At 47.6% G+C, this 27261-nt stretch overlaps 1 protein-coding gene across 1 annotated transcript; it reads left to right on the top strand.

Moving 5' to 3' along the window:
* Positions 1-3725: 3725 nt before the first annotated feature.
* On the top strand, positions 3726-24229 carry EIF6 (eukaryotic translation initiation factor 6). The gene is made up of 6 exons (XM_006259265.4): positions 3726-3908; positions 4511-4596; positions 6976-7151; positions 13771-13947; positions 16201-16382; positions 21180-24229. Exons 1-6 carry the CDS (start codon positions 3802-3804, stop codon positions 21187-21189), a joined length of 738 nt encoding a protein of 245 aa, XP_006259327.1. The 5' UTR covers positions 3726-3801; the 3' UTR covers positions 21190-24229.
* The last annotated feature ends 3032 nt before the right edge of the window (positions 24230-27261 follow it).

The raw sequence follows: 27261 nt of genomic DNA on the forward strand, positions 1-27261 counted from the left end.
AGTGTGCCTTGGATTAGGAATTGAAAAAGAACACTTGAGCCATGTCCTATTATTTTTTAAATGAAGCCAATAACTACAGGGTGGAGAGAAGAGGTATGGCTTGCTGCTTCTACCTTCTCTCCAGTCCCAGGAGCAGGTTTGTTGCTGTATCAGCTGCCAGCTGCATCACAGCGAAGGGGTAGGACAGTAAGCCTGGGTGCTCAAATATCTGCTGCCTGTCAGGCTGTGGGGCCTCCCGCAGAGAAGAAAAGCATGACTGGCTCTGAGAGAGCTGAGAGCAGCACTTAAAATGGTATGGTTCCTCTCCCCAACACCCCCACAGGAACAAAAGCAGCTGAGAACCAACAAGTTACAACTCCTTGATTCTGTGCCCCATTCAGACAAAAGTTAATACTACCAGGCTCCTGCCCTAACTGGCAAGAGTTGCCTTGGACCAATACCTGAATTAGGGATTCAGTAAGCCACCGGTCACCGGTCTGAAGCAAGTTGCCAGGAAAGAAAGAAATATATTCACCGGTCCACAGCAAGTTGCCAGGAAAGAAAGAAATATATTTTCAGAAGCATAACATTGGTATGACATAGTGCCACAGTTCATACGTTCCAACACTCCAGGTGACGTCACACCGTGCGAGGTGAGGAAAGAGAAAGAAACAGCCGGTCACACATTTGTGCAGCACTGTTACACGCAGTTGCTACCACTGGCTGAACTGGGCACCGGTCCCTGGCCCACTGGAAAAAAAATTGCCGGTCTGCCGCATCAGATAGTTTGAGAAGCACTGGTATAGAGCACTCTCCAGGAGTGGATCTGGGGTCAGGGGTGCAACAAATGTACTGCCCCCCCCTTCAGTGTGGCATGCTGTGGGTGCAACCACTGAACACATTTTCAGTTCCTGAAGTAAGAATTTCCCCCTCCTTTCCCCTCCATTCTCAACCACATCCCCTCTCCTCCCTTTCCCTCCACCTTCCCTTCGCACTGCTGCCGTCTCCATCTGTCCCAGGGTCAGAGGGAACTCCAAAGCTGCTCCTACCTGCTCAGCCCAGCTGGGCTCAGCCAGAGACAGGAGCAGCAGCAGAAAGTGGACCTCCCAGCTCTCTGCAGTTCACCCTCAGTGTTCCCTGACAGCCCAGGAACAGGCACTGTGGAAAGGAACTTGCCTACTATTGCTGCTGTCCCTGGCTGACCCCAGTTCTGGGTACAACTGGGTAGGAGGGGCTCTGACAGCCTCCCTGGGGCAGCTGGGGACAGTGGCAGCAGTGACAGTAGATGAGGAAGGGAGGGGAGGAACATGAGCCAAGCACTGAGTGGAATGGGGAGGAGAGATTCTTACCTGCTTGAGGGATATTAAAACATTTCCCATTGCTGATCATGCAGCCTGGTCTACCTGCCTTGGTGTTTGGGAGAGTGGTGGGGTGTGGGGGTGACACATGGGGAAGGCGGAGATGGAGGAGACTGGGAGCCTGGGTGCACCCTCCTGTGCATGACAAGTCATTACTGCCACATCCCTGTTTCTGGATGGGAGACCACCTGAGTCCACCCATGGCACCCTCTCTCCAACCCTTGACATGCCCCCACCCCCAGAACTGCAAGGCAGTGTAGAAGCTGACCGCTGAGTAAGCATTACAGAAGGAAACAATTGTATGCCATTAGGGATGGATTATAGCCTCTTAATCTTTTTGGTTCACAGGCACCGCTGTTCTTATGAGCGGTGTGAAGGTTTCCTGGTTACAGAACAATGACAACTTTATAGAAATATACTATTATAGCAGGGACTAGGGAATAAGTCTAGGCTCTAAGCAGTTTCTTGTCCTGCAGCATTTTACTTCTGTTTAGAACTAACCTCAACAGTGGTGCATGCCTGTAAGGTATGGAAGAAATGCAAAACTCTAGAACTCAGAGTTCAGAGATTATACCTTTTATTAGACCAACTAAGAAATCACAAGAAAATTATCTTTTGCTGAAAGCTTTTGGGCACATGCCCTTCCTCAAACTCAGGGAAAATTAAAGATGATAAAAAGTCCCCATAGGCAGAAAATAAACTTCATTTTTGCACAGAGGGAGCTGAAGATGCAAGCCTGTCCCTCTGGGTCCATGAGAGTCTTTGTGAGGAATCCTGCCTTACTTGCACATCAAAGAGCAACTCACAAAAACACTCTCATGGACCCAGAAAACTCTGGTTAAATTTGAAGGCACCATGGGCCCAATCCTATTCCACCTTTTAGGCACATACATGGACTTAGGTATCTAAATTTGATTCTATTCCTTCCTGCTTGAATCCCTGAAAAAATGTTAATGCACCTATTTTGTAGCACACCATCATCTTAGCCTTAGGACTAAGTCATAAGAAAAAAACCACCCAAGGAGAAAGAATGACCTGCCTTTTGCATTAAATGTTTTTTGAGGACTCAAACAGGGTGGAATAGGATCACACTTGGGTGCCCAACTTAACTTGGGTGCCTGGTGGATAGAATAGGACTTGGATTTCCATTTTTGTTGCACTTTTTACCTCTCTCCAGCCCACTCCCTCCAGCAACTCCTGACACATGGCATTCAGGATCTCCAGTCTCCTTGCTTGTTTCCTTCTTCCTTGGAGAGCTCAAAGGATTGCATCTCTCAGATGGAACAGAGACACCTGGATTATGCCCGCTCCTCCAAGGAGATCTTGAGGGGCTCACTGACTGCTGCCTAGTAGCTTGGTGTCGCCATGACTGTCAGAGAGGACAAGGGAAACAGGTGCACAGGCACCAGGGTACAGGGAGACTGATTATAAGAAAATCCATTTTAATGACCATCCAGTGCAATGAAAGTTCCAGTAGTTTTGAAACCCCAGCAGCTGGTTTATACATAGCTCTAAGTGGGTCTGGGTAGGATTAAATCCACTACTGTACTTCGAAAGATTCTACTACTGTGAATGCCTTTTCCTGTCCTAGTAGGCACCTACCGCCCCTGGTTACAACAGACAAACCATCTTTACAGGTTCCTGCTGCATCCCCTGGGGCCAGCTGGTCCTGGCAGCTCCTGCTCTGCAATAATGGTCTCAGCCTAGGTGAAAGCTAGAGCAGCTGGATGAAACCGCGGGATTGCCGCGCAGAGGCGCCGGCCGGGCCTGACAAACCGGGAGCTGGCGCACTCCTGGCGCAGCCACAACCCGGGCGTCCCGGCAGGCAGCCCCCGCTGCAAGGCCGCTCCTCGCGGCTGGACCTGGGCGGCTCGGCCCCGTGCTGAGGGGCTGCAGGCGGGGCTGGGCCGGTGCCCCCGCACCATGGTCTTCCTTCACTCGGACACTGAGGCACAAACACCACTTGGCTGCAGTGACATAAACGCCCGCGGGCGCGGGGCGGCGGCAGGAGCAGCCCCGGGATGGCGAGAGGGGCCTTCGCGGCCGGGCTCGGGGCGCCCCAAGGGAGCCGCAGGTGACAAGGAGCCGTGACGTAAGGCCAGGCTGCAACGCCGCCCCGGGGTCGCAACAACCCGCCCCGCCCTCCGAGCGACCCGGGCTTCAAGGTGCGGCCGCGACAGCCTCGGCCTCGGGAGGCGGCCCCAACCCCCAGTCTCGCCCGCCATGGCTGCAGCAAAGGCCCCGCAGGGGAGGGGAGGGGAAGGGACGGGACAGGACAGGGCGGGACGAGGCCGCCCACTGGAGGATCCCGCCCTGCGGCACTCGCGAGAACCATAGAGACGAGCGCGCGTAGCCGCTCTAGCCGCCCCGGAAGCGGAAGTGGCAGCGGCAGCGGCAGTGGCAGTGGCAGTGGCAGTGGCAGTGTGCGCGGGCGGGGGGCAGTGTGTGCGTGTCGGCGCGGGCCATGGCGGTGCGCGCGAGCTTCGAGAACAACCAGGAGATCGGCTGCTTCGCCAAGCTCACCAACGCCTACTGCCTGACGGCCGTGGGCGGCGCCGAGAGCTTCTACAGGTCCGTGCAGCGGCCGCCCTGTGCGCTCAGGCCGGGGCACGGACCTGGGTTGGCCAGAAGGCCGTGGCGTCCCACCAGCTCGGGGCACGTGCCTAGAGGGGCAGCTGCGGGGGTGGCAGGTGTGAGGCCTGGCAGGAAGTGCCGTTGTTGATATTGGGGTTCAGACCTCATCTCCTTTGCTATTGTGGGTGGCGGGTGGGCGGGAGGGGGAGCACTCTTGGCTTTGCACTTGGTGGTGGTGGTCGAGCTGTGCCCAGGTTCTGATGAACACTTTTGCAGAGAGTAGGCAGTTGGATGGTGAGAGGCAGCACAGTAGTTGTGCAACCTGGTTCCTCAGGCCCTGCTTGCTGGTGGTGACTGTGAGGCCCTTTGTGCACATGTAGCCAGGCCCTGTCTGGCTTCAGACAAATTACCAAGGACTAGAAGCTGGTTCCCCGTCCACAAAATGCAGGGCTCCATTTCCTATGAAGTGATCCAAGAGCTTTGACCCCTAGCTTTAGAAACTTGGTTTCACTTGCTGAGTGCTTCTGATTTGAGGGTGACATTCTGCATGTGTCATCTGCTGCTCTGTGCTATCATTTGAAAGTCTTTTTTTATTCCAGTGTGTTTGAGGGGGAGCTTTCAGAGACCATCCCTGTTGTCCATGCTTCCATTGCTGGATGTCGAATTATTGGCAGAATGTGTGTGGGTAAGTCTTTCAGTTTCATAGAGGTGGGTTGCTTTGGTGCTGGGGCATGACTTGGGGCTCTCATTTCATAACGGAAGGAAGAATCCAAGTTCTACAACTGGCCCTGCCTTGGAACAGCCAGTTTTTCTCTGTTGAACAGGTATAGAAGGTGAGGTTTAGCCATGACCACCAGGGAACTGGAGCAGATTTTAAAATAGACTGAATAAAATGGTTCTTTTAAGAACACATCGCTAACATTCATGTTGAATCTGCTTTGGAGAAACAAAGCTTTTCTAACAGGCTTAGCTGTCTCACCATTATAAACGCAGCCAAACAAATGAGCTAGAAGACCTCCAGTAGTAAATCCAGGATAGGCTCAACTCTGGGTACAGACAGACAAATTACACCGGGGGGAAAAAAGAAGGTACCTATGCATCAGCTGCTCTCTGGTAACTGTTTGTGCTATTGTTTACCCCATGGTAAGTAAAAAGTAAACGGTGGTAATTTAGCCCATTTTCATTCAGGATTAAGTTACTACAATTTAGTATTTATTTATGATGGGGTAAGTGCAAGCACGTAACCAGGTTTCTTTACTTCAACGGTTTTGTTGTAGGTGATCTGTAAATGACTTCACTCTTCAGAGGGTAAATCATGTTCATCCATGGTATTGTGCACATGGTTTCCAAGTAGCAATTTCTGTTCTTCATTTCGTAGGTTCAGAGAAAAATAGGTCTGGAAGGAAACCTTTGGAAGTCATATAGTCCAGCCCCCTTTTCAAGGCAGGATCATACTTATCTAACCGCCCTAGACAAGTGTTTATCTAATCTATTCATAAAAAGGTACTGCACAGCTACCAGGTGCAGTGCCTGAAACACCAACCTACCCAAAAAACCAACTCTATAACTTGCCACAAGTAAAGCGGAGGGTAAGGGCACTGTCAGTATCCTGGAACTGCAAAGGTAGGCATGTTTGTTGAAGACACTATTTAAGGTAAGTAGGTGCTAGCCAGAGGTTTTATTTAACCTCCTAACCAAATGTTAATGAAAAAAACTCTTTGGTAAAAATCCAAACCACCTTTACCCTAGCAAACAATGGTTGAAAAAGTTCTTAGTTCTTCCAGGAATTATCAATCAAAAACTAAAGAGGCTTTTTCCTCCTTAGGGGCAGCCTTTTCCTCCTTAGCTAACAAACGAGCAGAAACAAAGCTCGGGTCATCAAAATAGCATCAAATCTTTTTTTCTGTAGGCTACCCTTAGTGTTGACAGTTGTCAGTAACTAAATTAAGGGTTTATAATGTCTCCCTATTAGCAGAGGCTAATTATGAATATAGAAATCTCCTTCTTAGACTCATAGACAAAATGGGGCCATTGGGAGATTTAGTTCACCTGCTTGCTCAGGGCAGGGTCATACCTGTCTAAACCATTACAGGTGGATGTCTTTCTAACCTACTCAAGACTTCTAATTGTGATGATTCAACAATCTGAACAGAATCTATTCCAGGGTTGCCCTACCCTAATAGTTGGAGAGTTCTTTCTAGTACTGAATGTCCTTTTCCCTTGTTGCAATTTAAGACTTGCTCCTTGTCCCTGTCCACTCTGGACACGGTGAATAATCTATCACCCTTTTCTTTATGCATCTGTTAGATTTACAGATTCTGCCCACACCCCTGCTTCTTCTCCCCCCCCCAATCTTTTCTTCTCCAGACTGAATAGTTGGGCCCACTTGAGTTGACAGGTGAGGGGCCAGACCACATGGCGTCTGGCAGGCTAGAGTTGACTGCATCTGCCAGAGCTGCTCTGTTGACCCACTGCCACAGATATGTTCCCAGCGGGGTTTGTGAACTGAAAATTTGGTAACAGGGCAAGTGATGGTGACATCAGTCCCTTGACTTCTGGTTTAGCTGAGATGGGTTGTCTGGAGTGTGGGAAGCCCTGCAGGCCAGATCCAGCCTGCGGCTCATATGTTTGACACTTTTTCTAAGTCATGTTTTCTAGACCTCTTAATTTTGTTGCTCTTCTCTGGCCTCTTTCCAACATGTTCACATCTTTCTCCAAGTGTAGTGTTGAAACTCCAGGTACTTAAGGTGAGTCCTCACCAGTGCTGAGTAAGTGGAAAAATTGCTTTCCATGGCATGAATTCCATACTCCAGTTAATGCATCCCAGTGCCATTTTCCTCCTATTCTGACTAACTCTGCTCAAACTAGTTTTCTCTTTGTTTTTAAAGGGAACATTGTGTCTCAAGCTGAGTTCTGTGCCTGGCAGTGATGAGAGGGTAAAATTAATTTACCTGGCATCCTGGTTGTGCAAAGGTTTGGGAGAGGGTTGAAGCCACTGAGTGGTCTTAGTCATTAGTTTCAGAGGACCCCTTGAAGCAGAAGCTTGGGTTTTTTTCTTTTTCAGGGAACCGGCATGGACTGTTGGTCCCCAGCAATACTACAGACCAAGAGCTTCAGCATATCCGCAACAGTCTTCCAGACTCCGTACGAATCCAACGGGTAGAGGAGCGCCTCTCGGCTCTGGGCAATGTCACCACATGCAATGACTATGTAGCACTTATTCATCCAGATCTTGACAGGGTAAATGGTTTTTATTTTCTTATGAGTTCATACTGGAGGTATTTTAAAGTGAAACCCATTATAGAGGTAGACCATGCAGTTCTGGGAGTTTGCTGTGAACTTTTCTAGTTTAGGACAAGTAACACAAACACTGAAAGTTGCACTCGAATGGTTGAGTGGGAGCCTTATTTACCTGACCCCTTCATTCTCCTCAGCTGAGGAATTACAGAGTTGGCTTCTGTTTGAACCTTAAAGACTCAAAGTTCAGTCAAAATTGACTTCTCTTTATTCTCCCTTTCACCAATTTTTATTTGTAAGGCAGATAAAATTACAAAGTCCTTGCCTCTGAAGATTAGTCTCACATTCAGCCTACTGTCTGAAGGGGTGCTCCCTTTAGTCATGTACATGTTAGGATGGCTAGCCTACCTGTGGTTTATTTTTTTCATCCCAACAAAGTGGACATTGTAGACTAATTGGATTTTTGAGAGATTTGAGTAAAGAGAAGGGGGAGTGACCTGGCATCCAAGAATAGGGGCAGCATGAGAAGAATGAAGAAAAATGGAAGTTAAGGAAGTGAACAATGGGATAAAAAGGCCCTTTTTGCTATGATTGCTCAATCACGCTAAAATTAGATTGCAGACTTAGGTTGCAACAAAGTACAGGAAACTTGTGTTTGATTTAGTGGCAAATAGACAATCAGAAGAGATGGAAAGATGGGACGGAGGTGGTAAAACTGGTAGGAAAGGTAACTTGGAGGCAGGGCTCTTATTAGTCTGAAAGGAACAATATCGGTGCCTAGGAGGCTAAATGGAACTGCAAAAGGAGTTCTAGCTGCTGGGATTGAGGAAGAGCTAGAATCTAAATTCTAAATTTCTAGCTAGCATCATGTACCCATCATTGTAATGAATGGCTCCTAGCTAGTTGACTTCCACCCTCCAAGGAGCCCAGCACTTCCAGGTTTATCCTTTGAAGAACTTCTGTGTTCACTGAACAGAGTTTTGCTGCTGGACACTGATGCATTTCTAGGGTTGTCAACCCTTCTAGGGCAGTGCTTCTCGATCTCTTTAGCTTCAAGGCATTCGTCCATAACTTACCTCAGTTTATTGGCATCACAGCTGAAAACCAGTAAGCAAGTATCTAATTCAGTGCATCTCAGCCTTTTTAGACTTGGGCTATCCCTCCACAGCTCTCTTGAATTTGGTGGCATCCTGGTTGAGAGCCACTGTTCATAGAATCATAGAGGAGTGGGGCTGGAAGGGACTTTGACAGGTCATCTAGTCCAACCTATCATCCCTATCCAAACCATCCATTGTCTGTACAAATCCATTGTCTAGCCTGTTGACAAAACTACGGTCAGCCTGACACAACCACAAGACAACACCCTGAACTGCCACAAGTGAAGCAGGAGAACCATGGTGGCCAATATCTTCCTGGTGGAAAGGTTATTAAAATACACTCAAGAGATCCCAGGAAGGAGGCCACATCCTCTTCCCCATCCCTTTGCTACAGAGGAAGGCAAAATCCCTCACAGTCCTTACCAATCTAACCATGAGGTAAAAATCCTTCCTGACCCCAAAAATGATGATGGGGTTGACCCTGAGCAGAGTGGCAAGACCCATCAATGGTTCTCAACTGGTGTGCTGCCATGGACAGGTAAAAAAACCCCCAAACACCATATGCCTCGTTCACAGCTCGACCAGGAAGGGCTGCGGTACCGATGTGCACACACTCCTACCTCCATTAGGATTATAAAATAACTGTAAAGCAGGCAGGAATGCCCACTCTTGCAATAGTCCTTCCAGTCCAGCGCTGCATAGCATCTCCTGGGAGTACATGTGCAGGGCAAGTAGAACTGTCTCTTGTACCTCTGCTTCTAGGAAGAGCATGGGGAGGGCTGAACTAGGAAGGGTTGAGACAAGAGTGGGTGTTCTTGTTTTAGGCTTATCAGATTAATGAGGTAGGATTTGCCTAGTCATGGGAGTTGGTGGCCATGTCCCAGCACCCTGGAAAGCATCTCACACTACCCTGGTTGAAAACCATTGTCCTTGGGCGATTTGCTTCTTCCCCTGTCTTGCTTATTTCTGCCTGTAATGGCTTTGCACACTTGTCATCATTTACTTTAGGGGAATTCTGCCTCTGTGATGAGGGAATAGGAGGATGAAGCAGAAGAGGAGAGAATCTCAAATCATGTTTTTTTTCTCTCAAAAGAAATATGCATGGTCCTTTGCAAAGAGAAATATTGGACATATGAGGAAGAGTGGGTTGTGTTAGTCAAAGGGAGCATGAAGGTGACTGGGACTGCAGGTATAGAATTTAAATTGGAGAAGGGTCCCCATAGGAGCCAGCTAGGTGCAGCCCCATACACAGTGTCATATGTGGGGTGGAATGGAAGGGGAGCCACTCCTGCTACAGCTGCTGTGCAGTGAGCCTGTTCCCCAGCTATAGCACTCTGAGCCTATGCTGCTGCGGTAGGAGCTGCAAGACTGTAGAGGGCTACAACAAGTAAGATTTCTCTCCTCTCCACCATCCCATCCTCCCCCATCTCTGACCTGGTGCTGAAAGAGTTTGCTATGCCTCTGCCTGGAAATAGCAGGAAGAAGAGAAGAGAAATCCATTATGATCTAGCTCAGTGGAAAATGTAAAAAGAAGTCTCCAAGACAGAGCAGCAGCAGATGTTGTGCTAGAGGTCAAGCTCTGTGAAAGCCAGGAGCTGGAGGAAGTATAATACGAGCTCATGGACAGCTCAAATATTTACAAGCAGAGTGGATGTTTGGAGCTAGAAAGAGAATGGGAAAGAAGGAAAGTGTGGGATGGAAGGTTGTGGCTGGGGAGATAAAGGAGCAAGTACCATCAGAGAGGAAGAAAAGGGAGAGGACAGGGGAAAAGGAGCAGGTAGGTTGATGGGAACTGTGCAGAGATGAGAGTAAGGAATGGGTGCTGTACCTAAGAAGGGTTTGGTGAGACCCATGGGTGGACAGCAGATGAATAGTTACCAAAATCTGAAAAATACTTTGAAATAATATTCATTTGGCTATGCAGTTGGAATACATTGCTTGATGCCTGTAGGGAGAGAGTGAGATTAGCCAGGATTTGACAGTAGAAGCATCCCAGTTGAAGCTCCAGGATACAAGCACTTCCCCTTTAAGACATCTGAGGAGAGCAGCCCAGGAAGCTGTTCACTAGTGAGATCAACCGATAAAGGTATTTTCTGGAATAGCATCCTTGAACATTGTATAATGAGCCTACATCTGCTACGTTAGGGGCCTTGGGGTTCTATTTTTACCTGTGCTATAGACTTCCTATGCGATATTGAGTTTTTCATTTAATCTTTATTTTCGTTCTTCCTTAGGATGGTTTGCCCCATAAATATATTGAATGTCATTAATTATTCAACAGTGCAGTAAGTATAAGAGCCACTTTTGTGCTGTACAGATGCACTGAGTATGTGGTATGCTGTTCCAGAGGGCATACAGCATATGAAGAATCTATTTTAAATATTTGAAAAATGCTTTGAGATCCTGGGTAAAATGAAGTGTACAAGTTAAATTTGCCAGTGAAGTTTCCCAAAGATTATTGTCAGTTCTTGGATTTGATGCCTATGCTTGGAAAAAGAGATGGTAGGCATATGCTCATATTTCTATTAAACAGATCTATATTCTATGCAGGGGCTAAATTAGGGAAAGAGGAGGTTCTGTTTGTGTGGGGCCTTATGTCTTGCAATAGTATCTTGGGGTCTTAGTTGTGACTCGGGGCCCCATTGTGTTAAGCACTGGACAAGCAAAGCGGATTCCTGCTTTAAAACATTGCTAAATAAATAGAAGGCAAGAAAACAGTGAATGCAAAAAATGGGGGAGAGCACAGGGAAACCTGGCAGTATTAGCTGGTGTTACCAGTAGGAATTCCAGCGCCCATTGACTTAATTTAAGTTTGAGGAGGAAAGTTTGAAGGGGACAGGGAGGTGGCTTCATGGATGTTTATGGAGAGCTTTTCCCATGTATAGGGCACAGCTAGGGGGAGACTCAGAGGTTCCTATTGGAAAATGTAACAGGGATGATGATGAAGGGTTACACTGTTGGCAGTGCAGAGTTCAAAACTGACATGATGATGGTTTATAAGACATGTAGGCTGGGTGAGGCTAGACACTGAAGAACCAAAAATACTTGCCTTCTCTCTGTGTTTGAAGTGATGAAAAAGGGGGAACCAGAGGATGATATTGTTAAAATGAAGAGCCAGCAAAAGTATATTTGTAGCAGTGTTCTGAACAAAAGTAAGTGTGCGAACTGGGATTTTGCACAGGCAAAACTGAGTAGGTTGATTAATTGAGATGAGAGCGTGGACAGGACTTTTAGCTGGGTGAGTGGAGAGGAAATGGAGATTTTAAAGGTGATGCAGGAAGAAGTAGCAGGATTTGGACAAAAAAACCTGGTTGTTAGGTTCTAGAGAGAGCTAAATTGAAGATGATGTCTGGTGGGCAGGTCTGTAAGGTAGACGAGAAGGTGATTATTGGGGATCTGGGTTTTCCATTTCTTACAGAGAAAACCACGGATTCCCTGTTTTAATGGAGAAAATGCAGCTTTCCCTTTTTAGCAGATAAATCCGCAGGATCTCTGTTTTTTGCAGAGCTCTGCAGGCTGGCACAGTTCCAGCCTGCAAGAGCTGATTGCAGGGATGGTGGGAAACCCCCAGCCCTGTCTAGAGGGGGAAGGGTGGGGCCCAAGCCTCTGAGTCAGCCAAGGCTGGGCTTGGGCTCAGGCTTCCCCTTTGCCCCTGGAGGTAAGTGGAGCTTGGGGGGTTGTGAGGCATGGCTGCGGGGCAGGGGGAGGTGGCTGGGGGTTGAGGGAGTGCGCTGGGCGCTGCTGGCCCCAGAATGCACACCACAGTGTCTCCCTGCCCCCCACCTCAATTTCCTCCCGTGACCAGGGCCAGCTGGGGAGTGAGGACAGGGGTGCTCCTCTGTGGGCTGCACATAATGCCGGCCGGCTGGGGGGTTCGCACACTGTGGCTGTTGCTGTGCTCCATACTACCTTCCCATGGCTGGCCACAAAGCTTTACAGGAAAGTGGCGGTGCAGTGGTGGCTGCCATGTGCGGGCCGCGCATTTACTGCCAGCTTGCAGTGGGGCAAGGGAGTGGCTTGCATGTGGCGGCCACCACTGCACCACCACTGCCGTCCCCTGGCTGGCCCCACAGCTCTTTGGACATGGCTCTGCAGGCATGGCTCTGCAGCAGCACTAAAGGGTGGTGGCTGTGTGCTGGCTGGCCGTGGGGCAGCAGCAGCAATGGTGGCCACGTGCGAGCCCCTCCCATCTGCAGGCATGGCTCCTTAGACAAGCGGCAGCGGGGAATGGTGGTGGTGGTAGTGGCTGCGTGCTGCCCGGCCAGCTGGCGGGGGCAGGGGGATTTCACATGCAGTAGCCACCTCCACCTTGCACTGCCACTGCTGCTTGTCTGCAGAGCTGTGCCTGCGGACGGGGAGGGAGAGGCTCTATGTGGGCACGGCTCCACAGGCAAGCAGTGATGGTGGCGACCGCCGTGTGCAAGTCCATCCCATGGCCAGCACACAGCTGCCACAGCCACCACCCCTTACCACCAACTGCGGGGAACAAGCGGTGGTGCAATGGCAATTGCCGCATGCGTGACACCCTGCCCCTGCTGGCAGGGTGGTATGTGTGTGGCCCACACATGGCCACTGCTGCTGCACCACTTAGCTGCAAAGCTGTGCAGCCGGCTGCCAGAAGGCAGTGCAGGGCACAGCGGCAGAGTTGCAGTGGCGGCAACTGTGTGCAAACTGCCCCCCATCAGGCCAGCTGGTGTGTGTGGCCCACAGAGGGGCATCCCTGCCCTCAGCCTCTGGCCTTGCTCCTGGGAGCAGGCCCTCTTTTTGATCTGCCCCCTGCCCTGAGCACCTTCACTTTCCCCTGCCCTGCCCCACCCCTTCTGCCTCACACACACTTACCTGCATGTCTGTGTGTCTGAGGTTGGGAGGCTGTTGTGGGAGTGAGGGGCATCAGTGCTGGGGGGAGGGGGGGGGGCACTCTGGGGCCCTTTAATTTTAATCATAGATTTGGGGTTTTTAATCAGAGAATTTGCAATATTTAATCAGAGAATTTGTGATTTTTAATCGGAAATCCAGGATTCCTGGTGATGTTGTCCACTGTGACGTTATCTTAACTTTACATGGTTGGTACAGGAGGATTTCTGAGAAAATATTAAAAGGTCTGTTTTGGCCATATCAGGCTTTGAACTGATAAGTAGACACCTACAGAATTGGACAGGATGAGGTTTTGGTTTGGATAGGTGTGGAGTAGAGAGGGAGATCAGCAAGGAATCAGCATATAGTAATTGAACTTTACTGAGTTTACAGGATTTCAAGACAAAGAAACATGTTTGACAATGGTGGAGGTACCTGACAGATAAAGAAAATTATGGATGCGGTGCACTGATGGAGCACTGGTTGTGTTCTTGTTTTGCATCTGAAGGATTAGTCTCTAAACACTTAACTGAAAGTCATAATGGCTGCCTCCAAAGCACTCGGGGCAAATTCTGAAGCGTAGGTCACCATAGAGTTCAGCCTTTCGTGTTTTTAATTTTGGATTCTGAGACACCATGTAACCAAGGACTTCTGATTTTATGTATTTATAGGAGACTGAAGAAATATTGGCTGATGTGCTGAAAGTAGAAGTTTTCAGACAGACAGTAGCAGAACAGGTGCTGGTAGGAAGTTACTGTGTTTTCAGTAACCAAGGAGGACTTGTGCACCCTAAGACTTCAGTTGAAGACCAGGATGAACTCTCTTCACTGCTTCAGGTCCCACTTGTGGTAAGACATTTATAGACTTGTATGCTTTCTCTTTCTTCCTACCTCAGACACTTCTGACTGGTGAGATTTAAGTTTTCATGGCTTTTCTCCATCAAGCCTCCATGTGGTATCCTCTCTGAATAGCTGTGGTGCTCTACTAGCTTGACCAACCAGCCACAGTGTGTAATTAATGGAACCTGTCAGTTTTACTGTTGCTGACAGGACAAATTGTTGGGTCCTCTTCTGGATACCAAGAAGCTCAGTTGTTTTACCTGGATAACATTCCAAGTCTCTTGGAGCTAAAGGCCCCTGACTTCCCCGCTTCAGTTGCCAGAATAGCCCTCTTCCCTCCTTTGTCCACCTTTTTAAAAATGCAACCAGATGTTTTGGTACCAAAATGAGAGCCAGTGAAAATCTGTGGTAGTAAATTCAGAGTTAGCACTGTGCTCTGCTACTATGCTGCTTATACTGCATGGGGACAGCAAGAAGAGAGAACTTGGAGTGCCTCTCTGACAAATTGAATAAGCTTCATAAGATGAGTGGCTTGTTGACAGTGTTGTTCTACGTGTAAGGAAATGTACTTCACAGGATGTTGGTTATTTTGTAATGGAACAGGTGGTATGATCTGGGTATTCACTTATTAGTTTTAGTATTAGTACTAGTATTATTTAAATTTTAGGGATAAAATTTTGTTTGTTTTGAAGTAGGCAGTGGCCAGCTGTCCTAGCTGGATTAATGAATTTCAGCATCGCTGTGACTTAATTTTCCAGCTGTTGTATTACTTGTATTGAGTTTTGCCCTTTTGATCCTGTGGCCCACCTTCCAGAGTGATCACTTGCAAAGAGCTTTGGAACTGGAAGTATTCTGGTGTTGTGTAGTTGCCCTAGTGCAGAATCACGGAGAAGTGGGCCTGGAAGGGATCTCCAGTAGGGCTATGTGAAGCTTTGGTCGCCGATTTGATTTGGTGGAGATTCGGCCCGATTCAGTGGCTGAATCTCCGAATCCAAATCGATTCGGGAGACCCTTTAATCTCTGTGAATTGAATTGGAACCCTCTGAATTGATTCGGAAAGATTTGGTGATTCGGACAAAGACGCAGCTTTAAATGTTTTTTCTACATACCTTGAGGTACAAGATGGCTCATGAATGCTATGATGCTGGGGCGGATGGAGCGTCCTACAGGAATGCGGTGGGGGGGGGGTCCCCAGTGCCCTTGGCAGCAGAGCCAGAAGTGGACTAGAAGCACTTCCAGTCCACTTCTGGGTCGGCCGGGGAGCGTGCAGGGGAGCCCTGTGGCCCCCCCCGCACCCTCCAGCTCAGTCACTGGTGCCTTCTGGGTCTAGGGGGGGCAACCGGGGTCCCCCCATGGCTGATCACCAGGGGTGAGGGTCCCAGCCTTCTCCCTGACAAACCCGGAAGTGGACTGGAAGTACTTCCAATCCACTTCTGGGTTCACCGCTGAGCATGTGGGGGCCCCCCTCTCCCCCACACCTGGTACCTTGAGTTATGTAGAAAAAACCTTTAAAGCTGTGTCTGTGGTTGAATTGCTGATTCTCCGAATCAGCATTGCATTTTGAGATATGGATTTGGCTATATGGCTGAATCGAATTGGGGACAGTGATCCAAATCAACTAATCAAATCACTGTCCCTGATTCCAGCCGAATCTGAATCCAAATCGAATAGGGCCTGTTTCATAAACCCTTAATTTCCAGAGGTCATCTAGTTCAACCCCCTAGTGTTGTGTTGATGTAGGGCAGCTCATTCAGTTATCCAAGCTAACTGTTTGTGCATTTCCTTCCAAATTGAAAGCAGCGTAGCCTTAATATGATGTGCCTAGATGAATTAACTTTGCCTCTCAGTAAAACTAGTTTGCCTGCAGCACTGCCTGAAGGTGGCCATGCTGTTTCCTGTTTTTGAGGGAGTGCACACAGCAGTGCATGCATCTTAGGGTGATACTGCCTGTCACCATAGAAACCCTGTGGGCTGGGGCAAGAGTTGGCCAAACCTTCTGTAGCCGCTTGTGCTTCATCTGCAACATCCTTGTGGCCTACTTGTTGAGAACTGTTGCTCTGTACAGTTAAATGTCTTTCAGTACAATGGCTTCTCAGTCTCCATTGCCTTAAATGTTTGTAGCTATTTTGGTGAGTTTTAAATTCCTGAATCAACTAGATGGTTTGGGGTGGTACCCTTCCCTAATATCTGGCAGAGAGAGAAGTGTCATTAACGATCTGATGTTGCTTTGTTTTGCTGATCCCTTTCTCTACTTTTTGCCAGGCAGGAACAGTAAATCGTGGCAGCGAGGTCATTGCAGCGGGGATGGTTGTGAATGACTGGTGCGCCTTCTGCGGGCTGGATACAACCAGCACGGAGCTGTCTGTTATTGAGAGCATATTCAAACTGAACGAAGCTCAGCCAAGTACTATTGCTACTAGCATGAGGGATTCCTTAATTGACAGGTAATTTGGGATCTCATACTATGCACATTCATTTTCAAAACAGGTAAACTAATTTTCCAGGATTTTTTTTCTCCTTTTCTTCTCTCTTCTGGACTTTTTAATTTTTTTTTAATTTTGTCACTTTTTTTTTTTTTTTACTGAAATTAGCCAACTTAATTTACAGAAAGAGGAATAAGTTCCACTTTTTGCCTATGAAAGTATAAAACAGAAAGTGAGGCAAAAAATGGAGAGTTAGGACTCCAGAGATATAATAAGATTGTTAGAATGTATACGTATCCTAAATTCATTGTAGTTACAGTTGCAGAAGAGTTTCTGCTGGAATCGGTGCCCCCAGCACTTCAGTTTTCAAGCATTCAGCTTCCAGAAAACAGAGCATTGACAAAAAATGTTCATACTCTGCTTCTTCCATGAAGATGAATATTATTTTCCAACTTTGAGCAAAATCCATTCAACTTTTCTAATAAAATAAGATAATTTGTTACATTTCTTTTACAGAAATTCTAACCATGTTGTGTGAGAATATGGCTTGCCAAAAATTGATGAATCCTGGCCTGGATATAATCTAAGCATTAGCATCTTTTCTCAGTTTGGAAGGAAAAAATGTTTCTCATTGCTTGCAAATGCTAAGACAGTTGTTCACTGTACTGAGGGAATTACGCTAGTGTTCCCCTTCATAAGGAACAAATGTAACATTTGTTCCTGGAACAGAAATATCCTGGGATTGGCATGTATACACATCACCCTTCTAATTGGGATATAATGAATGGCTGAATGCACTGCCACTTTTATGGGGTTGATTCAGTGATGCAATCCTGGGATAAGCGTTTAGATGTACTTCATGATATCCCGGGAAAAATGTAGTACTTCCTGTCTTCAAACATTTTTAGGATTTATCCTAAGACAGTGAACATGGGCATCTGAATGATTGTGCTTGGCCCCTGAGATAAAATGGTTTAAGCCAGGACAAATGCAATGTCTGTTTGTAGCCCCAAATCTTCAAAGATGGCAAAGTTTTATAGAATATGATAGCTTGCTAAATTTAAATACAAAGAACTTTTCATCCAGAACCTGGCCAGCCCCTCCAGCCTCATGGCTCTTGTAGGTGTTGGAAAGCTTTTACCAGGTTAGGGTGTTCTAAGACCTTTTACTTGTGTAAGCTGTTAAACCCAACTGATGCCACCATTTTCACTGCTGCCCAGACTTGCTACTGTAGCTGAACGTCCGCACTGTTTCAAGACATATGCATAAAAACTCCCACTATGCTACAGATGCACCAGTAGAGCCTAGACCTTGACTTCTGCTGTCAGGACCAGTCATGTTTGAAGACTAACAGGGGCTTCATAGAAATAGTTCTGCTGAGTACCTTAGCTTTAGCTTGTATCTGAACCATAAAGCTATTATATCAAATGCTTATACTAAAATCTGCAATGGCTTTTTTTATGTTTAGGGCTTATACATGTTAATATAAGTCAGGGTTTCTTGTATTCTGACCTAAGTGTGATGCACAGTGTTGTTCCTAAGATGATGGCAGATAAAGATGTTACAAAATGTAGGCAGAGAAGGTTCCTTGGGTGAATTTGATATCTTTTATTAGACCAACCCAAATGGTTGGAGAATAGTTATTAAGCAAGCTTTCTGGTTCAAAACCCTTTGTCAGGCTAAGGAAGTTGCAGCAGTTAGTGTGTGCTCTTCCTGGATGGAATGAAAAATAAACAAGCCAGGGGCTGGGCTGGGCTGGGCTGGGGAGTCAGGTGCCAGGCAGATTGTAATGTATCAAAAATCCAATGTCTATGTTTAGTCCCTGATCTCTAGTATCCAGGAGGTTGATGAAATGGAGCTCATAGGCTCGTCTCTGGGAAGTGTTGTGTAAGTTTCCCTTGAGGATCAGGACTGAGAGATTGGAGAGAGAGTGGCCCTCCTGTGAGAAATGTGCCCCCACCGGTAATTGGGTGTTTCTGTCTTTGATGGATTTCCGGTGTGCGTTCATTCTGGTGCGCAGTTGTTGTCTGGTCTCTCCTACATATCTTCCATCAGGGCATTTGGTGCATTGGATGAGGTATATCACATTTCTGGAGGTGCAGCTCTAAGATCCTGGGATGCTGATGGCTCTGTTGTGGGGTGTAGTAATAGTGGGGATGGTGGAGATGTGGGGGCAGGTTTTGCATTTCTTGTCATGGCATGGTCTGGATCCTTTTGTTGTGTTCTGGGCTTGAGGAAGTTTGCTTCTGGTGATGAGGTTGGCGAGGTTTGGTGCTTGTCTGAAGGCTAGGATGGGGTGGCTCTGGGAAAATCTTTTTAAGAATAGGGTCTTTTTCTAATATGGGTTGCAATTTTTTGAGGATTTTCAGTACAGGTTCAAGAGAGGGGTGATAGGTAATAACCAGCGGTGTGCGATTTGTGGGTGTTTTTCTTCTGTACTGCAGCAGTTCTTCACGTGGTAACCAGGTGGCTCTTTCAAACGTGCAATCTACCTCTCTGGAGGAGTGTCCTTGCTGGGTGAAAGCCTTTTTAAGATTGGTGAGGTGGCAATCCCGGGTATTCTCTTCAGTACAGATGCGGTGGTATCTGAGGGCTTGGCTGTATATCACAGCTTTTTTGTAACTTGTGTCTCTAGAGCTCCCAGTCTGTCGCTGTTTTCTGAATGGGAGGTGAGGAAAGGGAGCGGAGAGAGTTCATCTGGGGTTTTCAGACTCCGCCCCTCCCCCTCCCCAAAAGGGTGAGGTGGGTGTGTTGCAGCGCTCCAGTTCACCCACCCCACCCTTCAGCACCAGTTGGGGAGCCCCAAGAATGAGCTCCCTCTGCTGCCTTTCCCCCCTCCCATTCTGAAAACAGCCCACACTGGTAGAGAGTCTGACCAAACCTGGCTGTAGGCTCCCAGCCCCACAGCTAGATGCTCCTCTCCCCTGGAATCAACAGTGAACTTCTGTTTGGTCTGGGTTAATGTTGTAACTCGGAATGCTTTCCAAAAATCATTCTGAGTTACAGCTGGGAGCGGCACTTCTGTCTGCACTCGTAGTGATGGCTGCAGTCCTTTTGCATTCATGTAATTTCACATTCTACAGGTGCAAACATATGAACTGCTTAGTGTAGTGTGAAAGGGGGCAAGTTGTACTGTATGTCAGCTGTTCCACAGTAACTCGCAGCCACCTGCTGCAGTAGATGGAAACTAGACCACAGCAGTTCAGTCCTCAAAGAAAGAGGAGGAAGCTGCTGTAGTTTACCTGGCACATACCACAGAGTAAGTGTGTACAAAGGAAGTTATCACAGAGCGGCAGATGGGTGGCAAATAAGGGTGTGAAAGGTTAGACAGACAATCATTTGACTATAAGTGCAGTGATAGCTAGTTAGCTTACAGGTTATCCTTTAGGGGGGTGGTAGAGGAGGGACGCAGTCTGGCAGGGAAGGAGGGAAGGGAAACTGGGGGGGGGGGGGGGGGGGTGCTAGTACCCATAGCCTAAGAGGAAAATTGCCAGCACCCTAATGACTCATCAGTTAAGCAATTAGCTGCTGGTGCACAGGCGCTCCTATGATCCCAGACCAGGCTGTGTTGTCTGGCTGCTTTCCCCCACCCCACAAAGGGCCCCAGGAGCCTAGAGTTGCGGGGGGGGGGGGGGGGGAAGCAGGGTGGCAGGGAATAGCTGCAAGCAGGAGGCCTGCTGTTTCCTGCTGCCCTGTCGTGTCCGTCGTCATCCTCCCCCTTCCCCCCACCCCCACCCCCCCCCGGACCTGGCACGGCATAGCAGGAAACAGAGGAGCCACATGGAAAACCTCCTCTCCATTTCTTGCCCTCTCCTGCTGCCCTGGCGACGTGCCTTCTGTGCCCAGGGCTGCAGTGAGGGCAGCGGCATGGGATTGTCACCCCAAAGCAGCAGCAGCCACTGGAAGTGCATCGCCAGGGCAGTGAGGGGCCAGCTTGCACTGACAAGGAGTCTGCATGGCTCCGCTGTCCCCAGCCATGCCAGGTCACGCCCGCTGGCTCCAGAGTCTCCAGGGGAGGGAAGCAGAGTGGGAGCTCGAGTCTGCAGCCTGCACCTACCCCAGGTATAGATTTGGGGGGTGCAGGTCTCCCCTGCCCCCAGGGAGTGCGTGCGGGAGCGGGGAACCAGCCCTTCCCCTCCCCCAGATGAGCCAACTGTGGCCCCAATCTGTTCCTGGCTGGGTCCCTGCCATGGCACATTGCAGCCCCGGGCCCCAAGCCCCACACGGCTGGGCAGCAGCCTCAGCCAGCGCCTGCCCCAGGTACAGAGCTGAGGGATGTGGGTCCCCCCTTTACCCTGGCAGTGCGTGTGGCAGCAGGGAGTTGCCCCTCCTGAGCTCACAGCCAGTGGGGAAGTGGGGTCAGGAGGCTACGGACCCAGGTCCATAACCCTGGCAGCTCCGGCAGGGCTGGGGGAGCAGGGTCTGTGGGTGGGGGCAAGGGGCACCAGCAAGGCTGTGGGGGCTGTGAGTGGGGAATGAGCCACCAGCAGAGCTGGGGGTGGAGGGGAGCCTTCAATTTTAATCGCAGATTTTGGGGTTTATAGCAGAGAACTTACGATTTTTTTTTATCAAGGAAAACCAGGATCCCTGTTTATAATTAGAGGATGCTATATTAGAGGATTTTAAAAAAAGTATATTTACATCCCTAATGTTGAAGCCCTTTTGTTCCACAATAAAATCCTGGAATGTCCAGTCTGTTAGACTGTTATCCCTTTGGAATTGCAAGGCAGAAAGCTGACTTGCTGGCATCTTCAGCAGTGCCTGCTACCCTTGACAGCCCCTCATTTGCTAAACCTTATTTTTGTCTTGTTTTTCCAGTTTGACATGAAGTGCTGCTCTGACCTCCTGAGAAGCTTCTAGGGGTGAAGTGCAAAGCTGCCGTCTTGAGTTACAGGCCCCTGAACCTTCTGCTGTAACTCCTTCTGGCTGTGAGGATGCAACAAGCCAACTCTTTTAGTGTTCTGTAAACTAATTCCTATCATAAAAACAAAACACCTGGCAAATAGCATGTAAAGTTTTATACATGAGAAAAAGTTCCTTGTCCTTCTGCTTTCGTTTTCCAGTCCGCTCGATAGCTTCAGCACTTCAGGAATTTTGAGCTTCTCTGATTAGTGAAGCTGACTTGGGCTCTAACACTAGCTAGAAATGATTCTGTTTGTTCCTATTTTCTTGTGTGGCATTGACCTTGGGCTATTTTTTTTTTTTTTTTTTTTTAACCATGGGAGGATTTTTCTTATGTAAATGGGAATGGTTTTGTATCGCAAAATGCTATTTCAACCATTTAAAATGTGTTTTTAAAAAGCAATTCCTTTGCTATTCCTGTTCTTGCTAAAGACCAAGAACAAGTTCAGATGCACCTAGGACCCTTGCCTTTGTTCTGCCTTTCATAAAGTGACCTGATCTTGCCAGTCCTGAAAGCTTATAGTGAACCTGCTGTTCTTGCCTTGAGCTGATACACTGCAGGTCTCTTGGGCTAGGGAAAAGAGAGCCTTTCTGAGATGCGGGTTAGGTACTAGATCTGCCAAAAAACTTAGTTGTTTCATAGGAGACAGCTCATTTAAGCAATGTAGTTACCAGGACACTGAAAGTAAGGGTTGCCTCTAAAGTTTACTTTCGAGACCCAGTCTCGAAAAGTGACTCAGTTTTAGATTGCTGCTTAGTTCAGGTGTCAGTGTAAAGATGGGAGTTCAGCCAATGAAAAGTAGTAGCCCTTGCCCTGGGACACTTTGATAAGCATAGCTATAGTTGTTCCCTCTCAGTCACTGGATACACACCACTGCCTACCTTCTCCAGTACTCCTGAAGATTCTCTTCTGTCTGTTACCTCCCTCCACTACATAAAGATATAAAGAAGTGTCTGCTCCCCAGTGTCAGCACAAGCACCAACTCCTCATTTAAAGGACTTGCATCCAGATCTGTTTGTGGAGTTAGGCTTGGTCTCTACACTTAGTATGTTGACTACACTGGCTAGGGATAGAGGCAGGCATGTGTGCGCACATACATGCACACCACCCACCTTGGCTTGGTCCACTGTTGATATAAAATGTTAAATTTTAATTAATTGGTAAATTTTTCATACCCTGGGTTTGCATATGGTGGCTGGTTCTAGGTCTCTTCACCACTGGAGGAGCCCTTACAGTGAAGGCAGCCTAGGAAGTCACTTGGAATCACAGCAGCTTTGCAGCACAGAGCTACATGGAGTGGCAGCTTGGGCATATAACATGGTTTTCTGACAAACTCCCTAACCATGAGGCTTATATTATAAGGGACTCTGAGCTCTCCAAAGTGATGCTTATCCTGGGGTAATTCCCCTCCGGTTAATTAACGACTTGTTATGGACTCTGAGTGCAGTAGACAGAGTACTAGTACAGCCATTCTCTGTCTTTAATCCCCATCTTCCTTTGTTTTTGTTAGGGGTGTCAATGCTTAAGGCTACATGCTGTTGCCATTTTTGTCAGTGGGTGAAGTACTACTTGATATAACACTAAGGAGAGCAGAGTTCAGCACTTGCCGTGGGGGTTGAAAGGCATGTAGCACAACACAGGCATCATGTTCTATGAAGTGATTGGCTAATTAGATTTTTCTGTACCATCTTTGAGGTACAGAAAAGAGGCAGCTTTTGGAACTGCCTCTTACCCCATTCTTTGGATAGACTATCCAAGACTAGATGTTGTCCTCAAGGTGAAAAAGATAAGAAATCTAGGAAGGGAGAAAGCTAAATGCAGATTACTCTAATAAGCTACCTATACTGAATTGGGTACTTTCTGGGGAGAAGAGTTGGCCAGCAAAGCTGCATTTTTTTCAGCCTCGTATCATGCTGCATATTTTGAAGAGCAATGAACCTTTTTACCATACCCACCATCTGCAATTCCAAGGGGTAGTGACATATTAAGACTGAGTCTCTCACAATGACTTGAGGCAAGGGGGAGAGATCTACTTGCAGGCTTGGCCTCCTCCCACTCCCAAATGTATTCGCCACCAGCTGGAAAACACCTCACAGGACCCCTTGACTTCTTCTTTCTCATGAGCATTTTGATTGAAGGAAATGTCTGTGCCCTCCAGACCAATGCATGTCTGTGATGTGTGTGCTGGCTGTGAGGGTAAGGGGTGATTTCATGTAATTTTTCTTGGCTACTTTTCAACAGTTTCTTGCTGCAGACAGATTTATATTAGGGGTTTCTCTCCCTTTTTTATTTAAATCCTGGAATAATACCTCCTCAGAACTAGCAACTTTCTTTGATATACTTGTACATCACTTTACTTTCCTGTTGTCAAAGCCCTGTGCTCTTACCCCAGCTTTGTACATATCCTCTTGTGCATGCCTTCTGTAACTTAGCTTTGGGGCTTAGACTTTTTGGGCCAGCCCCTCTGACAGTAGGGGGTATCCTTGGTTCCAGAACTCTGTGGCAGGATGACTTATGCATTCAATGATGGACTTGCAGGAGCATCCTGTTCATAGGCCAAATTCTTAATGAAACAAGCTATATTGAAAATCAGAAAGTAATTAAGCATCAAAATAAAGACCTTTATTTAAAGTTTGCTGGGAAATATCTCACAGGTTGTTCTGTTTTAGTTATGAGAATAGCTCACGAGAGAAATATCTCCTACTTTTTGCAGTTAGCTCAGTGTGTTTCTGTTGCTATTTTCTAGCTTTATCCATCTTTTGTTTCTGGCTATGATGGGATGTTTTTATTTTCCTTTGCCTCAATTGACTTCACCCAGGTCTGGAGCTGACAGGCAAATGACTGGTCCTGTGTTCACCAATAGGGATTCCTCCTTCATTTCCTATCCCAGACTGCATTGAATTTTTGGCTTTGATGGGGTCTTTAAAACATTCTGTGACTCAGTTTAATAAATAGGAAAACCGTTTGAGTTTCCCTTAATTTCTTGAGGGTTGTTGGAGTGCTTACCAATGTTCCTGGTCTGATCTAAATCATGAAAGCTCTCTCCTTTTTGAACCCTGCTTTATAATTACCTTTAATCCCTACACAACTCCCAGTCAGAATAATAAAAAAGAACTGGAAGGGGCCTTAGGAGGTCAGTTGGTCTAACTCCTTGCCAAGGGGAAGATTGTCCCTGTCCAAACAATCCCATACATGTACCCAAAGCTAACCATTCCTAACCTGTTCCCAAAGCTACACAAGCAACCCTTTCTTAAGGACTAAGAGCACACGCATAGGCCACAGGTAAAGCAGAGGAGGCATGACCACTTTCAGTGTCTCTCTGCAAGGATTAAAACACATTCAAGAGATATAAGGATGAGTGCTATGCCCCCTGCAGCAGCAAAAGTCAAACTCTGTCCCCTCCAGACTACTAATAATTGACCATGGGGTAAAATTCCTTCGTGGGGAGTGTCAGAGCAGGTGGCTGCCTGAAGCTAGACCTCCAAGGGAGACAGCCCAATCCACAAACATTGCAGATCCCTGATCCCCTTGTAGAATGTGTATCCCACATGTGGAGCTCAATTTGCAAAGTTCCTTTCCCAAAAGAAACTCACTGGAAGATGCATGTTCAGAACAGCTTGCAGAATCAAAGGCTGCTGCAGGGGGGAAACAGCAGGCAGAGTAGAGGGAAAAGAGAAAAGGAGAGGAAGAAGGCAGAGAATTTGTTGAAATCAGCTTTAAAATCCTCTATGGAGGCACAGTTTGATCAGATCAAAGTAGTAGAAATAAAATAAATTGGGGGCCAGCTCACAGACCTAGAGAGAAAGGTGCAGGAGAATCTGCAATCAGCAGTAAATTTGCATAATTAAGATGATTGAACAAAAGGAGCTGTCAAAAAGTTGATGGTGTAGAAAATCATGAGAGAAGAGAAAATAAGTGTAAAATAGACTCCAGAAGGTGTGGAGAAAAGATCCAGCAGAATAGTTAAAGCAGGTTTTCCACTCTTTACAGAGGAAAACAAAAACAACCGTCCTTGTAGATAGATTAGTCCTTGTATATAGAACATATAGAGCTCTCTATACTTCCCCCCACCACCTCCAGGACCAAAGAAACAACACTGCATTTGTAGACGTAACATAATCTAGGCATTCTTTATTATTTTCTTACAAAAGTAAACGCAGTACCGGCTAATATATACCAGCATATTATTATTGCTAGTGATATTAAACAGCAAGAATGTGGGCAGGACTTTCGCTGAGAGTAGAATTTTATTCAGAAAATCAAAAGTATAAAAACAACACAAACTGATAAATTGCTGAGAAACAGGTGAACCAATAACATTTTTATAATGGTCTTAATGGTCTTGCAAGACTTCTTTTAACGAGCAGTGAAAAGAGCTCCAGTATTGGATTTTTGCAAGAAACCCATTTGGAGACTGGGCATGATGGGGAGCGTGTTCTGAGGCAGTGCTCAGTGCTGCACGTGAGCCTAGCTCTGCTGTCGCCAGTGGGGCCTGTCCAGAAGTGCCTGCTCTTCCATCAAGAGAAGGGAGCAGCAGGGAGCTGCGGGGCCAGTGACTGTGCTCTCAAAGGAGATGCTGCCCTGAGGGGTGGGGGGCATGTCCAGGCCACAAGGCGCAGGGCAGGAGCCCCAGCCTGGGGATGCCACAGGCAACCCCTCTTCCTTCCTCCATGCTGCACTGGGTCAGACTTGCTTCACTGTGCCAGAGCCACCACAACTGCAGCTGCCATGCTCCAGTCTGAGTGGGACAGAAACCACGTGGAGCCCCTTGCCCTCCTCCTGCTGCCTGCAATATGGCCTGGGCCAGAGACGTACTCGGCTTCATGCAGCTGCTGTGGAACATGGTGCTGGTCCTCCCCGCTATACTGCAACCCCAGCCCCAGCCAGCAACGTGGGGCAGCCTGTGGTGCCCCAGCCACTGCCCGGCTTCCACATGAGGTGCACTGCATGCACCTGGTGCTGGAGGCTGTCCCCGCCATGTCCCCATGGACCCCTATCCTGTGAGTTCACATGGGGCTGGGCAGGGCAGGTCAGGGGGTATCTAGGGGGGGCCCGTTTGGCAGGGCTGAGGGGGCAGGGGGCTGCGGGTCTGGAGTGAGGGGCATCAGCAGGGTGTGGTTCGGGTGAGGGGCACTGGCAGGACCAGGGGAATATGGGTCTGGAGTGAGGGGCACTTGGGTAGTGGGGGACTATGGGTCAGGAGTGAGGGGCTCCAGCAGGGCTGGGGGGGGCTGTGGCTTGGGAGTGAGGGGCAATGGGAGGGGCAAGGCATGGGCATATCAGGGCTGCTCAGCACCACAAAGCAGGTGGGGGATGGGGGTAGGCAGCTGAAGCTGGACCTGTGTCCTGGTGAGTGAAGGGGGCAGGCAGAGCTCTTTTCTCATGATAAAGAATAGCAAAAGCAAATGCTAAAATATATAGGTATTTAAAAATTATTTTATTATAGTTTTGGGGGCACTTGAAGGCTTCCAAACTGCTTTAAAATTGTAAATGTATCAATAAAAAATTGTGGTCAACTGATACCTATATATATAGTGATATTTCATTTTAATTGTTGAAAAACACAGATTTGGGGTTTTTTTTAAATCAGATAATTTTGGATTTTTTTTTTTAAATCAGAGCATTTCAGATTTTTAAACAAAGAAAACCAGGGTTCCTGGTGGTAACACAGACAACCTATAAGAATTGCTGTATGTCACTTCCTTTGTAAAGATGTAACTCCAATCTCATGTAACACCTGTATATTACTCAGTATATTATTGGAATTTTGTTTCTCTAGTTGCCTGCATAAAAAAAAGTTTTAATGTTTAAAAAAAACCAAAACCTTCCTGGTTGCAGATGTGATGATTGGTCTGCGCCTGAGCGGAGGGGCAAGATGCTCAAACCAGGGTTTTGGTCCCAACAGCAGCATTGGCACCCCCCCCCAGTCAACATCTCCAGCCTTGATTGCAGCCAACACCCAGGGCTTTTGAGGAAGGTGATTAAAAACCTCTAACA

The sequence above is a fragment of the Alligator mississippiensis genome, chromosome 9 (assembly GCF_030867095.1).
Source record: "Alligator mississippiensis isolate rAllMis1 chromosome 9, rAllMis1, whole genome shotgun sequence".
NCBI lineage: Eukaryota > Metazoa > Chordata > Crocodylia > Alligatoridae > Alligator > Alligator mississippiensis.

Bases quoted from the DNA above. Each gene is read 5' to 3' on its own strand.
- EIF6 (XM_006259265.4), top strand. From the start codon at position 3,802: ATGGCGGTGCGCGCGAGCTTCGAGAACAACCAGGAGATCGGCTGCTTC. The intron at 3,909-4,510 runs GTCCGTGCAGCG...TTTTTATTCCAG, and splicing joins GGCGCCGAGAGCTTCTACAG to TGTGTTTGAGGGGGAGCTTT. The intron at 13,948-16,200 runs GTAAGACATTTA...ACTTTTTGCCAG, and splicing joins TGCTTCAGGTCCCACTTGTG to GCAGGAACAGTAAATCGTGG.